This window comes from Tympanuchus pallidicinctus, unplaced genomic scaffold, assembly GCF_026119805.1.
Source record: "Tympanuchus pallidicinctus isolate F22 unplaced genomic scaffold, pur_lepc_1.0 scaffold23, whole genome shotgun sequence".
NCBI classification, from domain to species: domain Eukaryota; kingdom Metazoa; phylum Chordata; class Aves; order Galliformes; family Phasianidae; genus Tympanuchus; species Tympanuchus pallidicinctus.
Genome location: NW_026294740.1, coordinates 8,165,008 through 8,181,082, shown reverse-complemented (window position 1 = coordinate 8,181,082; position 16,075 = coordinate 8,165,008). Strand labels below are relative to the sequence as shown.

The following is a 16,075-nucleotide window of genomic DNA, read 5'->3' as shown; positions in this document are numbered from 1 at the left end:
ATAAAGGTGTCTTGACTTCTGATTGCTTATGTAGCTAGAACAGAGCTACTTCTTGAGCTTCTCAGCTTGTTGAGCAGCCTTATGTTCTGGTAGTGATGACTTGAGTCACTGGTTTGCCCAATTTTCTCACTGGAGAAGACGAGCCAGTAGGACAGTCGTGCTGGTTCTGCTGCACAGTGTGTGATGGAACCTTTGTGTGCTGTTAAGTTCTGTCTCTGGACCTCTCCTAGACCCCCCCACATACAAAGTACATGTTTTGCAATGATAGGCTACACAAAAATTTTAACTTATTTTCAGTTAACTCGCATGCTAGCTTGAGGGCCTTTTATTCAAAGGAATGAGGAATGCTAATTCCTGTGTCACCGTCTGTTGTGCTGAAGGTCCCCAGCAGAGTGTTTCAAAGTACTGATACTATTCAAGCAGCTCCCTTTTTTAGATTTTGTAACAATCTTAGCTACAGTCACGATAGCATAGAAACAGTGTTCTGGAAGCAGAGGCTGTGCTGATTGCGTTGATTTATTTGGGAGTGTAAGCTTCTCTTATTGAAGCTGTAATGGAAATGTACAACTTGATTCAGTATTGCTCTGAAGTGTTTAAGGTAACTGCCTACGCACGGACCTTTGTTGGTGACCAACAGTAAATTAAGGTAGTAAAGCTTTGTTTGAATGATCTAGAGAGGGACATGGAGAATTAACAGTCTTGACATGAGCCTGTGAGCTCTGATCTAGTTGCTGTGTATGGTGACTGCAGTCTAGACCTGTTGGCTGAAAAGTGTATCTCCCTAGGAAGGCTTTGTCATAAGGAATACTTGGAACAGAATCCTCTAACGGGATGTTTCTGTTCTTGAGCCTGAGACCTTACAGGTTCTTTGTGGTTTGTAGGTATGCCACCACCTGTTGGTCCTCGTCCTGGGATGCCTCCTATGACACAAGCACAGCCTGCTACAGCACCGGGCATTCTTAACAGACCTCCAGCTCCTGCTGCATCAGCACCCACCCCGCAGCCTCCAGTTACTAAACCACTCTTCCCAAGTGCAGGGCAGGTAAGGTGTCTCGGCTGGAATCGATGGGTATAGTTTTCAAATTACCGTGTGTCAGTTTCCTCTGTTATTAGGAGACAAGAAATGACTGGTTACACTTCTTGCTTGTGTTGATTATTAAGTTTAATCCACTGTAGCGTTTGAATGAATTTTAAAAGATTGTTTTGTTTGTCTTGCAACAGCCATGAAACCAGACAGAAGTTCTTGTAAGCAGTGGGGAAGAAAGTAGGAGGCAAAACAGTTCTTTCATTAATCCCTTTAGTTTGCATTTTATTTGGGCTCTTTGGGTGGGTGAAGGGAGGCATCAGTCAGCTGTAGGAATCTGATTGCTTAGAACTTAACCTAAAACTGCTTAAGTGTAAATCTTGACAAGACTTAGTCTCTCTTGTTCTCATAATAAGGGGTTATTTGCCAGCAGAAGGCCTAATTAATTCTATCATTCTGTTCAGACTGGATTAAGCATTGTCTGAATGATTTAACTAAGGCAGTAATGCTGTTTAAATGTTTTGGGAAGGGAAGTGGGAATTGACAGAATGGCTTGTGACCTCTGTATTTTGGTTTCTCTTGCTATGTGTAAGTCCTTAAGTATTTAACCTTCATGGTGTCCTATTTGCATTTTGGACTTCTACAGGGAAGGTACTCATTTACAAAAACGCAGCCCTTAGCATAAGAAACCCTTTCATCTGGATACTTTCCACCCATTTGTTTGGAGACTTTTCACTGTTTCCTTTCTTTTATGCTACAGATGGGGACACCTGTCACAAGCTCAAGTACAGCTTCCTCCAATTCAGAAAGTCTGTCAGCGTCTTCTAACGCTCTGTTTCCTAGCACAGCACAAGTACGCAGGAAGTCACAGTTAAAAACAAATTGCTTTGCAACTTAACCCTTTGGACCGTTCTGTAAAATCTAAAGTGGACTAAACATCTTCAGATCATTTCTTACATTCCTGATTATGTTTAGCTGGTAAAATTGCAGAGTCCTTAACTGTGAGTTGCATCTTAGTGGAAATAAGCATGTTGAAGTGCCCAATTTTTCTTAGACAGCGTGCAAGTATGAAATGCTATGTCCTGGTTCTAAAGGGTTAAAAAAGCATGAAAGCAGTTAAATGCATTTTAGTGGCAGTGGTTAGCTTGATGCATGGTGAAGGCTTTTTAGTTCGATGTTTAATACAGTATGTCAGAATGTAGGGGATTTTGTGAGATGCATTATGTGCAAAAATGGAGTTATTTTTATTAGAAAGTTCAGCAAAGTATTGTAAGCATCCAGTGACCAGAAACAAAAGCATTCTCTCGTAACTAAGGCTTGTTTTGAGGATTGTTGCATCTTCGGCCTGATAAAGCCGATTTTTCTTCTAAAATTTTCAATTAAGAGCAACGTAGGAAAGCGTAGATGCTGTGATCTTAGTGGACCTTGTGTGCTTTGAGTTGATTCTTTACTTAGAAATGATACTGAAGATCTGTAGAGAGACGTAGTTCTTTAAAGAACACTGCAATACTTTCAGAGAGAATGCTTACAACGAAAGACCTGACACAGTAGTTTTCTTAATGTTCAATAACAACATTTTTAAGTACCTAATTTTAATGAATGCTAACACTCTGAGCTGTACTCTAAACTAATGGTTGCTAAAGTATGCTAGTTTATTGAGAAAATTGTGATTTTTATGCTTATAGCTGTTAATAAAACTGTAATTTAGGAAGGATTTAGGCATTTACCGACCTCAGTACTTGAGGTGAAAACTTTGGTAGGATTTTTTGTTGTTCCTTTTTTCTAGTTGTGGCTTTTGACCTGCGAATTCTAGACTTTCCTGTGTGTGTATGTTTGTATGTATGTATATACTGGGTTTTATTTTGTCTTGTTTTCAGTTGCTTTAGTATGTGATAAGGCTGAACTTTACTTTTGTCAAGCTTATTTTAAATATGTATTTCACTGGAAGGTTTCAAAGGTCTAACAGATGTAATTTAAGTTTTCTTATGCTTTAGGAAATAAATATTGATCCATCTCTGTGCTTCACAGGCTGCAGCAGCTGTTCAAGGTCCGGTTGGTACTGATTTCAAACCTTTGAATTCTACAGCAGCAACAACAGAGCCCCCCAAACCTACATTCCCTGCTTACACACAGTCTACAACCTCAACCACTAGCACCACAAACAGTACTGCAGCTAAACCAGCTACATCTATAACAAGTAAGCCTGCTACCCTTACCACAACCAGTGCAACCAGTAAGTTGATCCATCCAGATGAGGATATATCACTGGTAAGTCAACATATTTTCATTATCTTGCTGAAAATGCTATTTATGCTGATATGGTTGACTTAATTAGAATATACTCTGTGCACTGTGCAACGCTTTTAGTAAAGGTGAGACAACAAAACGTGCAGAATTAAAAGAATTATGCTTTGATGAAACATCCTTGGTTGACAAGTAGTGACTGGTATATTGCATTGATCCTGCAGTCAGAAGTCTTACTTCTGGTGATAAGGAATTGCTTAACCCAAAATGTAACTTGGACTTCATTTCATGTGGCTTAAGCTTGAATTTAGCTAAGTACAGCTGGTGAGTGTCAAACAAAAGGCTTAACGTTTTGAAGTTATCTTGATGCTATTACAGCAGTCAGGAATCGAGACTGTGGGTAAAACAAGCAAACCTTCAATTCAGTTCATGTATCTCCAGATTTGCTTTTGTCTCATGTTGTGAGGAAAGGACAGTCTTCAGAGAACTTGTGTTATATACTTGAGTGATCAGTGTTAGTGCAGTAACTTTGAGGGAAGGGAGAAAAAATCCAAATGTTACCATGGAATGTTCACTAGTAGCAATCTTAAATTTCTAAAATGATGATAATTCAGTGCCTTTAATCTACTTTATTACATTTATTCACTTTTTTTTTTTGCAGAGTTTTAGTCTTAGAGTGTGTTATGCTTGTCTGTCCTCATTTTAGGAAGAGAGAAGGGCTCAGTTGCCCAAGTATCAGCGTAATCTTCCTCGTCCGGGACAAGCTTCCCTGGGTAATCCACCTGTTGGACCAATTGGAGGTATGATGCCACCACAGCCTGGAATTCCTCCGCAGCAACAAGGAATGAGGCCTCCAATGCCACCACACGGTAATTAGACATCTCTGCATTTTCTTCTCTTTGAAAGATTTATTGGCTGTCTTTTTTAATTTTGAAATGTCAGGTGCTGTGAAAAACAGCTTTTCACAAATGCAGCTGTGCCCATTTAAAAAAAAAAAAAAAAAAGAATACTTTGCATCTTAAATGTTTTGTTTGTAGGTCAGTATGGTGCTCATCACCAGGGCATGCCAGGCTACCTTCCTGGAGCAATGCCTCCTTATGGTCAGGGACCTCCGATGGTGCCCCCGTACCAAAGTGGACCTCCTCGACCTCCAATGGGAATGAGACCTCCTGTCATGTCGCAAGGTGGCCGCTACTGATGCTACTACACACGCTCTAATAGGTTTGGAGATTAAACCTTTTCTCATCTTGTGCTGTTAATATAGCCAAGCTTCCGTCAATTAAAGCTTCATTGTGACTTAAAAAAAAAAAAAAAAAAAAAAAAAAAAAAAAAAATAGTATCTTCCCCACATGCAAGGCAACTAGGAACTATTGGACATTCTTATTTTACATGGGAAAATTTATTTGGAATATTAACAGGAACTTTTCCTGATGTTGCAATTTATACTGTATGGCTTCTTTTTCATGTTTCATCTAGGTTTTTAGAAGTGAAGTATAGTAAATATGGTTCGTTAAATTGTGAAGGCGCTGGAATTACATGAACATACCACCTTAAAGGCAAGTTCTGTAACATTATGTTGCTATTTGTGAAATGATGCCTTCACAGCACTTCAGGTGCTGTTGGACTTCGTGTCCCCAACATAGTTTGGTGAGGGCTGTAACTGTTCCCAACTACTTGTACATTTAAGTCTGAACATGTAACGATATTTAATGTATTTAGAATTCCTCCTGTTTCAGGGTTCAAGTAAACTGACCCACTAAGGTCGTGTGACTTTTCTGTACTGTTATAAACTTCATTGTAATAAAAGAAGATAAAAATTTATATGCCTTTTTATTCATGACCAGCTGCGGACAACTGCCTGAAAGGTTTGTACAGATGCATGCCATGGTAGCTGTTGGTGTACTGAACACACTGGTGCTGTTTTCATGAAGCTGAATTTGTTGTTACAAAAGTTGTTTAGGTGCACGTCTGAGTAGGCAAGACCTGTACACTTATTAACTGACTATTGAAAAATGAGAGTGCAGGAGGCACATCTTAGATCTTGGTTGTGATTTCTCCCAATGGCATATGTCTCGTTAGCCGTGCTTTCTTGTCCTCAGCAAATTTTAAATGATTTCTAGCCTGGCGTTTACTTGCAGGATGTAAAAGCAGTTGCTGCAAGGTGCATCCTAGTGCCAGACTTGTCCTGTTAGGTCATTCTTCATCTGATGCTTTTTAATGTTCAAAAGGATACCCATTTCAAGAGCCTTTTATTTAGGTGGAGATTTCTAGAAGCTTAGGTGCATGTCACATGGGTGAGTGACTTCCAGTTTTTGTATTGAAGTTGACCTGCAAAAGAGAAAAAAGAACTTCATCCCAGGGTGTGTGAAGGAGACAGAGGGGCCTAGAACAATGTTGTGTGCTGTATTTCCACTTCCACAATACTCAGAACTTGAAATTTCATCATTCCTTGGGATGAACTGTCCATTTTGTACTCTGATGTGATACAATGCAAGTTTCCTGAGGTGATTAATGGAAGTGACCTCCTCATCGGTGGTCCTACTTACAGTTATAAAAGAGAAGTCTTATCCATAAAGATTATTTATCTGTTTATAAGTAAAGTTATAGAAGGCCACCCAGATTGTAGTTCTCTGCATGTTTGACATGACTGTGTTAGCATTTTGTGTTTCTGATGAGAAGGAGAAGGCAGAGGGCCATGTTCTGGAGGGAAGAGAAGTGAGAAGAGCGTTCCTGGTCTCTTCACAGCAAGTAGGGAGGTGAATTTTCCGTTTGCAGGTCAACTTTAAATACATGTTCCAGCCTCAAGCCTTATCCGTGCAATTTAATTTGTGGGATTGTCTCTGTTAGGGTGTGCTAGAAGGAATGTCAGCATTTTTGTGTCAGTGTAAGTTCCACAGTGTTTCTGTTATTGATGAATATTTTTTTCCCACTCAATCCTGAGCATTGTGGCTCTTTTACTTGAAGGACCTGAGGGGTTTTTATCTAAACTTAAGTACTCCACGTGGCTTTAATGAGTGCTTCCTGCAGTCATTTGGAAGTGCAGTGTGGTTAGAATACTACATAGTCTCAGCATCAAATTTTTTGTGTCACAACACGTCATAAAGGCACTGACACATCCAGTACTGATGCCAGCTAACAGCCTTTGTAGAACCATGAAGAATTGTCGTGCTTTTCCTGAAGTGTTGTTTTCAGCCCATAACTCCAAGCCTCTGTTGAGAAGCAGTTCTCTCTGATCACTGCTGCCTGCCGCTCACCTGTCAGATGTGCAGCATTTGGCTTGCAGATGTGCTGAGTGGGCCTTGATGTCTGATCTTCTGTTAGCTTTTCATCTTGCTTTATGCATAAGTCTAACAGAACTTACGCTTACACAGTACTTTTATATTCTGGTTTACCTTAGTTTACTACTTGGTTTTCTTCTGTTTATCTAATAGGGATATCTGGAGCAAAGCACTAGAGAGATCTTTAATGTGTTTTATTTATCCCTTGTTGTAATGATACACATAGAATTCTTACATTATACATTGATCTTAACTTCTGCTTTTAGAACTTTGCAAATTCTTGCTTTTTCTGAAGGTTGTATTGCTGTTGTAAGAATGCTTAGCCTTCCTGCCCCTAGTAAAGTAAATGCCTTCTCCCTCTGGTGGCTTTCTGTAACCCTTTGGTATGTTATTTTCAGATTCCTACTTTTCCTGGGGGTGTAGTTGAGAAGAGTACTGCATGTACTGTGAACGTAGCTTATTCTGCAAGTTGTCTTCACCAGGAGTTCCCCCCATCAAATAATAAATGTGTGATTTTTCCAGTAATAGAATCATTCAGTAGCTAATAGTACCTAGGCTTAGAGTGTGGACACATCTTAAAATGGAGTTTTCCTCAGTAGTAATGCTGTTACAAACCCTCAGCTAAGCTCTGCCACGTGTTACTCATGTTGTACCCTAATAATATGCAACAAGCAGTTGAAAGTTTTTTTCTTTGTGATCTTCCCTTGGATACTCCCTTTGCTCCTGTCCTTTCTGTGCTGTAAGAGCTGCAATGTAGCTGTCTGCAGTTACTGTTATGTCTCTCGTGTACTCTTTGAAAACAGGCAGGTACTTCTGTGCGTTTGTTGTCTGTTGGTCCCTGCCTTCATTTCTTTGGATACTGCTTCTTAACGTTCAGAGAGTTGGATTTATGGTGCCCTTCCCAAAAAGGGTAAAACAACTTTGAATAATTGCTTGTTTAAAAACTCTACAGTACAAAGTTACAACGAAGCTGTGCATGCAAAATTGCTGATAGAGTGCAAGCATGCAGTTTTTTTGCTTTAGTTCATCTTTCCCTAAAAGGAGATTGCAGCAGTGTTCAGGACTACATATCTTGTGTTATGGAACCGTAATGACAGAATTATAGGCAGAAGCTTTGTTTTTTCCTTGTTGTCTGAACTTGTCGCAGCTCTCATAGCAAAACGAGATGTTGCAGTTGGGTCAAAATCTTCAGTTAAATTTGAACGCTGTGCCAGTGTTGAATTAGAGGGGAAAAAAAAAAGGAGAAAGCTCTGACCAAAGTGGGGAAAAGATGTAAAAGATGTTAAAGCAAGGTAGGAATATCTTGAAGTTCTGAACAGTCTATATATGGTCTCTCAATACCATTATGAGAGAGAGGCTTATCTTGTTACATTTGCTGAATTTTAGAGCTGGATGTCTGATACTGACATGAGGAAATCTCAGAGGAGTTCAGACTAGTTCATCAGAAGGCTTGCTGGGATTGTTTTCTTCTGTCCTTAGGATACCTTTCTACTTTGACAGTCTGCTTTAAATAAATTCCTGAAAATTGATCTTGTGTATACGGACCAGAAAGTCTTTATTTTGTAAAATGCTTGGAGTTTGTTTTTTTTTTCCTTCTAGAGATGAGATTTTTAGGTGCTGATAATACATTTGAGGCTGGGATGTATATGTAATAATTTCAGTGGATTACTGTTCCTTGCTCTGTGCATGCATAAGAGAACAAAAGCAAGCTTCTAGAAAGACATTCAGCTGCATCTGCCTTCTATGGTTTCTGCTGTTGTTTTCCATATGGACTTACTGAGTGATAGCTAAATACAGCTATGTCACTTGCTCTCTTAAAGCTTGGCTAAAATTGAATCTGTAACCTGGAGTTACTTTGCAGAATCAAAGCATTCGGAATACGAGATGGAAAATTAAATACTCAGTTTTCTAAACAGCAAGAAGGGCATTCTGGCTCTTCAGTTAAGCTGAGACTGATATCCGGTCTGTGAGCTGGGGCTGCAATTTAAAAATTAATACTATTTAAAAATAATAGTAAATGTCTTAATAATTGTACTGGTCTAGCTTCTACATAAAAATTAAGGTGAGTGTGAACACATTCAGTGGCTGATGGAATCTTTCCCTCTTCTTTTGGTGAACTGGAGCACTAAGTACTGTCAGTTAGGGGAGAATTGCCCCAAAACAATTGGCTTTGTTCCACTGATCAAGTTACAAAACAAAACAAAGTGTCCAGGTGAGAAATAGCTACAAACAGTTGCGTGGGCCTGCCGAAATAGGTGATGTAGCAGTCATTTCCTTTGGTTTGCTTGATCACTGGAATTTTGTTAACTTTGAATGCATGTCTTTCACTTAATTGGGTCATGTTTTTTCTAAAACTCCAATTTTTCTTCTTCCTATAGCCCTGCCATAGGACAGGCTGAGGCAGAGTCTCAGTGTTGCCCTGTTCAGTCTGAGGCAAGTGGGATTTATTTTATTCGTTCTGGGGGCTTTCACAGCTTTATGGCTGTTGGATATTTATGTCCCCAAACTTGCAGCAAGTTTGGTGAAGGCCCCTACTTTTATTTTAATTTAGGTTTTTAATTCTCTTTTGGTAGATGGGCTCTATATTAATATTAATCTTTTTATTATCACTGTTTTTTTAAGAGTCTCGGGGAGGGAACGTGTTTTGAGAGGTTTGGGTACTGTTTCACTTATGGTCAGGGAGTCCTTCAGCCACACTGTACCCCTGCCCCCTTCCCCTGTGTTTTATTTGTGCTGTATTTGTTCTGCTTTTGACAATGTGACTTTTTATACATGCTGCTGGTTCAAAAACTACAGATTAATTACTAATTTTTCTTCTGGGAAGATGTATTTAACAAAGTGCTTGAAATACTTAGGCTTTAACTAAGAAGTGACATCCCTTGTCACACAGACTTGCAGCCTAAATTACAGTTGCTATGGAGGAGGACGTTGACTGCTGTATTTGTAAGCTGCCCCACAGCAAATGTTGGTGTAGTGCCCTGTAAAGAACTAGAGATTCCAGTCGATGGAAGAATGAGAAAAGAAAGCTGAAGTTCTTTCAGCTTGTCACTTTCAGGAAAACCTTTTCATTGATCACTTAAATACACTGAACTTCACAGTAATTTGTTGCATCAGTGTACTGGGAAAAAAATCATCTTACTTTCTTGAAACCACGTGGGCTTGTTGCATATCCAAAATTTGCTGAAGGTTATGGCTATCTGAATTTACTACTTTTGCAGAATAGCTGGCAAAAACTTCCATCCTTTGTGAAGAAAAACTGGTGCTGCTCACTTGGAGTACGCTGATTTTGAATGCTTGAGGTGGCTTAAAGAGAGCTTCAGAAGAGCAAGTTTTGTCCAAGGAAGTTGTTAATGTTCTTGTGGAGCACAATCTATATTTCATTTCTCCAGGAGTGGGATCAGTAATGACGCACTTGGAGATTTTCAGTAAGTGGCATTGAAGGATAAGGAGTGGATTTCTCATGGGGGGCCCAAGTAGTCTCTGACTGGAAGTTGCCGTGTCCTCTGCTTACTGTTTCAGAGTAATTGCTGATTTCCTTACTGTGGTGCTACACTTAGTGCTTTAAGATACACCAGCACAACTGGTCATTATTTCACTTATTCAGTCTCTAGGAGCATTTGGCTTAGTTCTTATTTCCCCAGGGTATCTAAAGAAGCCATTTAACTAAGTGTTCAGCATGACTTGTACTTCTTTAAGTAGCTGAATCTCTGAAAGACTCCAGATGGGGAAAAAAAAAAAAACAAATTTTGGATGGATTGTGTTGAATTTTGTCATCAGTTTTCATGTAAGAATGATGCAGCATGGGGTAGTTTTTAAGCAGCTACTTGTATTTAGCTTGTGTCACAAACATGTAGCTGAAGTTCACACAAGTGCTTCATTGTCTGTAAATGAAGTGCCCTACTTAAATCCACTTGGGCTACCTCAGTACATTGATATTCTGGTGAGAGCTGAACATTCAAACTTCCGTTTTTATTGGAGCTAAGTAGGTTTACATGTTCATGGAAAGTATGTGCCAGGGATGCAGTTCCTGTCTCCCTTGTTGATCTAGCTGTGTGTACTGGTACTTCAGGGCAGATGAGCCATTTCTTTGTATTTTTTGCATGATTTCACACACCACGTGGCACTTCATAGCATCACAATGCTATGGATTTTTTTTTTTTTTTTTCTTAAAGCTTTTGGAAAATTTCAAGAAGATGAATTTCACACTGCTTCTGAAAGATGCATTTGACTCCAGGATAATTCCATGTACTGCTATTCCGTGACAATACCTTATGAACTGAGGCTTTTTGCTCTAGGTTTTTCCTGTTGTTCAAACATTCTTTGCTTCTACCCTTTACATCGCTGTCCTTTTCTGTAAGTCTCCATGGATTGGACAGGACCAACCTGTTCCCTGTTTGGGTGTTGGTGTTTTTAGCAGGCTATATCCGTGTTACTCTGACCTGTTACCACAGACTAATGTTTGTGCTTAAATTTACAGCAACTAATGATGTGCATTTTCCGTTTGCTTTGTGCCTCGTCCTAAAAGGTATGTGTGCAGAGTACTGCTGTCTTTCTAGTCCAAAGGATGGCATGCTGACAAGGTGCAAGTATCTGCTCAGCCTTTAGAATAGCTGCCCTGTCGTCTCTTTAAAACAACCTGAAAAGTTCCCATAGATGGCAAAGGGTTCACATCTTGTTCTTTTGGTGCATCTTTGTTGGTGACCTCCTTCATGCCTTGTGGATCTAAGGAGGGTAGTACCAAAAGAAACTTAGACTGTAAATGGAATTTATTGATTTGGAAGGTTGGCAGCATTTTTACTGGCACTCCAGTGCGTGCTGTCAGTATTGCAGCAGTGTCATAAAGCTGTATAATGCTCTGTGGAATTTCATTTCTAATGACTGTCATATTTTAGTGAGTTGACTTTCATAGGCAGTAGTGGAGGCAGGTTTTGGAGAGCTTGGTTTTTAAGACTGTGGAGTGCTATGTGACTCTTCTTAAACATTAGGAATGCCTGAAATTCTGCTAAACTGAATGAATTTTAACCCACTGGTGCTGAGGAATGAAGGAGAGACGTAGAAAAGTACGTAGCACAGCAGGAGTTTTGACTGGCTTTAGAAGTATTCTGTGCCATGCCTGATAACTGCTATGACCCGTAGTACTGTGAGGGCAGGCCATCTCCTTTTAAAAGCTTACCTTTTAAAAGTACATATGTACCTGCAGTCAAGGCAGCATTACCAGTGAAATGCTGGCAGTTGCTTCAGAAATGCAGTGATAGCGACTGCTGCGATTTTCAGTCAGAACTAAGTGAGGTAAACAGGAGTTTGGGAGTGAGAAGTCTCAGAGGCAGCCCTGCAGGGGATGGAGTGAGTGTTCATTGAGTGGCTGAAGTGTTATGTATGGAGCTGATTTGTTTGGGAAGTTCTGGAAAAAACTTTCTGATAATTTTCTTGTATTCTCCTTTAAACAGCAGCTTTATGCAATCTTTTGATTATCAGAGAATGCAGATTTTTATTCAGGCTCTACTGGAAGAAAATACAATTCTAGTACAGAATTCAGAGATTCTGTTGTATAGTGAATGCTCTTTTGCTCCGTGGAAGGTCTTGGGAGGTGTGAGGGAGCCAGGCGCCTCGGCGTGCCGCCTCTGCAGCCAGCAGCATCCCGTCCTGAGCTGTGTGCTCCTGGCTGGTTCCTTCACTCCTTTGCTCTCAGCGTCCTGATGAGTCTGTGCTGGCTGTCGGTGAGGACTTACATTTGTGCACCGGACCTCTGTTGTGAGTAATAACACACCTTGTCCCTTCTGAACAAGTTTATGCTGACTTGTTCTATTGCTTTAGGCTCACCTGCAGTAGTACCAGGCAGCAGCACTGCCGCTTCATAACGATGAACTGAGCTTCTCTGCAGATAAGTCCTGAGCATACCTTAATGCTCGTGTTTCTCAGAGAAGCTGAAACATTCTGAGAAAACAGTAGAGATTGAGTGCAAGCAGCATGTTAACCACAAGCAGATGATCCACATGTTGGCATTACAGTGTGTTAGGTAACTACGTTGCAGCAGATCCAGGTTTCTCATGTCTCAAATTTTATCTTAAATCTTCCCTACATCTTAGCCATGTTCCCAGGTTCTTTTCAAAGAGGGTAGGTGTTGAATTTCAACTTCTGCTGCCTTAAGTAATTGGTATCTATAAATGGTTTTGGATGGTAGCAACTTAGAATTACCCAAAAACTATGCCATACAACTATGGAAACTGTTTCAGTGTCCCAGCTTAGGGAAGTATATAATGCTGTGAAATAAAGATGTCATGCAAAGCTTCTTTCTCTTTGTCCCCCCATTGTGTTGTAGAAGTGTGTGATACAAGCAGGCACTGACTTCTTTAGCTTCTAGTGGAAGAAAATACATTTTGCTCTTTCATTTGTAAAGTCTAGAATAAGAAAACACTTTATGAGAGTATTTAATGAAGGACCCTGGCAATGTAAGTATTGTGATTTCCTTTCTATTTGTGTTAGGCAGTGGGGTTACCTTGTTAAACTTCTGGCTTGTTATCAAAATAACAGAAACGTAAAGGCAAATTGAAAGTGATTTTGTAGTTGCCTTCGCTTCATATGCTTTTCATAAGTGACAAATTGTAGTAATTGAAGTTTGGCAGCTTTTTTAATTGAAAAACTAAATTACAGGTTGAACTCCTTGGTTTAATACAATTTGTGTTTTTGTCAACTAGCAGCAGAATTTCAGCATTTGCTACTTACTGGTAGAGAAGAAATATCCTACAGCACTGCCAGTACAGGTTAGTTTAATCTGTAAGTACCTGATGTTCCTATTTGAAATAATATGTTCAAATGATACCTTTTAAATACAAAGGGAATTTTGATCTCTGAAATGTCACTGTATCTTTGTTACCTACTGCTGTGCTCAGTAGTGAGTGAATACCTAGATAATCTTTTGAAGGTCTCTAATGATTTTAACTGTGCTTGTGGATTAGGTACTATGTGCAAGCCAGGCTGCCTTTGGTGTTTTAAAGTCAGCCAGTTCTCCATTCATTGCCTATTGCAGAAGGCAGTTTTATCAGTGAGCCAATTACAGGATACTTGTGCTGGGGAATAAGCAGTTCAGTTTGTAAGCATTTGTAGCTGTACTGTAACCTTTCTTTAGTTGTTATTATTGTTGCTACCAATAGAATTTTGCTCTGTATAGCTGGTATGCCAGGAGCTGCTTGTTCTCTGACTTATGGCCCACTTCTAGTTAAGCCTCATATGCTTCATCTCCACACATCAGTGTGGGAGATGAAAATCTTCTGTGCTGTGGCACATAGGATAGGTTCACTGCTGGATAAGCTGTGAAACTCTGTGCCTTAACTTACACTTGCTAAGTGAATTGTCACACAGTGATTTTGAGGGGCTCTTGGAAACCATTGGTGGATAATTACACAAGCATGTAGCAGTGCAGAACCCAGACAGACGTTTCACTGGCTCACGTAATGCTTTTCACTGGTTAAGAGTGAAGTGATGCTTCAGCAGTATTGCTTGTTTGGGGGTTTTGAACTTGTATGTAATGTTGCAGATCTTATCAAAGAAAGGTGAGGTTTCAAGGGGATTCCCAGTGCTTGTAATAGTTGGACACAGCCCATCTCCCAGCATCTTCTCTGTGTTGGTTTTCAGGCATTCACACTGAATTGCTTTGCAAAAGTAGTGATGTGTAAACTTTAATAATTTTGCTTGGGTGTTTCTCCCTAGAGGAGAACAAGAGTTGTGTGATAAATTTTGTAGCTTATCTTTGCCTCTGCCTCCTACAACTTCATGGCATGTTTAATAGGAATTCCTCGCTGTGAGGCTGTTATCTTAACAGACCTCTTCCTTCTGCCTTGTGTAGTTGATCCTCATTTACTGAGCACTGTAATAATTATTGTAAGAATAAGTAACGGATTGCTTTTGGCTGCTGGATTACTATTTGAAAACTCAGTTCTGCCCATGGGTGAATGCTGACCTGCACTACTTGTACCCCAGCTTGGCAATTAATGAGGTTCTTTACTGTTTCATCAGCAAACTGTATTTCTTTGGGATAGATCCTAGTGTGAACTAGCAGTAGGATGTTATCTTTCTGTGAAACTTCATGGCAGTTGGAGTATTTTTGGGTAGAATTAAGTTTATTTTCTTTTGAGATGGGACAAAACAGGAGGAATCTGAGCTTTCATATTCAAGTGGGCAGTCTTAAGACGTAGCTCACCTTCTGATGCAGTTACAGCAGTTCTCCAGTCTGATGCAGTTCTGAAGGAGTAAGTGGGGAACAGGGAGCCAGTTCACACTTTGATTCAGGCTTCTGCTTAATGACTTCAGGTTGCCCATTTGGAGACTTTAGTTACTGTACAGCAAACTCAGACTCCTGTTTACCTTCCTCAGGTGAAGCACATTGTTGAAATGTGTCCCTCTCTGCAGTAGCCCAGCTACAGATGCCAGTATGTCAGGAATGTTCTTGTAACTCGATGCAGCTCTTGTGTAAGTGGTATGAAGGGGATGGGATCAGTGATCTTTGATCAAGGGCAAAATATTGATGTTGAATTTGATTTCAGAAGGATTGGTAAGTATGTGCATTGCTTTAGTGCATGCAAGCACCAATAATTGTAGCTTAATTTTTATAGCATTCAGTTTACAAAGAAGATTCAAAGAAAATATGGAGCAAACATCATTGGCATCCCTTGGGAACCTTCTGTGAACTGTATTTCAGGCATAGATAACTGCGCATACGTATGTATGTATACAAACTGCTTTGTAACAGTCTCTGATTAAATACAAGTAAAACGCTGCTTCTGTGTATTTTTTTCTCATCTTGAGACCTATTTAAATTAATGCAAGAAATGTTAGCTGTTTCACAGTGTTTATGAAACCCACTTTCCCTCATGTTATTTAAACCATAACTTTTTACTCGTTCTGTGTCTGTAAACCATTCAGGAACTTAGCAGTCTGTACCTGGAGACGAGAAGTAAGTGAATCTTTTTTAATATTTAACTTTTGGTGTTAATCCACTGTCCTTTTTCTGAACTGATTGTACAGAGAAATTAGATTATGTTGGAGAGGGAGGGGAATGTTGGGGGGAAAGTATCTAGTAGCATTTTCATGAAACCTAGTGGAGGGGACAGTAAGTGGTCTGTCTGTTCTGAACAGCAAAGCACTGGAGAAATGAGGATGTTTGTCCTTGCAGCTCTCCTGCATGGATAACTGCTAGGCAGGTTGGTCTCATTTAATTGTACTCATTGGACTCACAGGTTAATTTCTTGAGAGATACTGAAATATTAAACCCTGGATTTTCAGTACTGTGTGACATGATGCAGTGTTTGTCCTCAGGCCGTTTCAGCAGTGTCTGAGACATTCAGAAGGTGTGCTCTGATGGCCTACAGGGGGGCCTAGACAGGAGCTTTGTCACCGGGCTTGTTAAAGCTCTCCCAAATTTGATTCAGTACTCAGATTGTTGGGGTATTTGACCGTGACCATGTAAAGGATGAGCCTGTATTTAATCTGCCCCATGACTCCTGTTTTGTAAATAAAGCAGGGCCACCCTGAG

The 16,075-nt window shown here is 39.9% G+C and overlaps 1 protein-coding gene across 14 annotated transcripts in view; it reads left to right on the top strand.

Moving 5' to 3' along the window:
• Nucleotides 1–16,075, top strand: part of ZNF207 (zinc finger protein 207) — a 22,573-nt gene extending 6,498 nt beyond the window's left edge. For 6 of the 14 annotated variants that reach the window (XR_008208009.1, XR_008208008.1, XR_008208015.1 and 3 more), the window contains 7 exons: nt 882–1,042; nt 1,785–1,877; nt 3,053–3,292; nt 3,975–4,137; nt 4,306–4,489; nt 4,745–4,824; nt 8,925–15,320. Coding sequence is in view for 2 of the 14 variants with exons in the window: in XM_052688389.1 (XP_052544349.1) it covers nt 882–1,042; nt 1,785–1,877; nt 3,053–3,292; nt 3,975–4,137; nt 4,306–4,466 (818 nt within the window). In the remaining 12 variants the exon portion in view is untranslated. Of the gene's footprint in view, nt 1–881; nt 1,043–1,784; nt 1,878–3,052; nt 3,293–3,974; nt 4,138–4,305; nt 5,090–8,924; nt 15,321–15,465 lie in introns of those variants that run through there. The other 8 variants (XR_008208017.1, XR_008208016.1, XR_008208011.1 and 5 more) reach the window with 7 other exon arrangements.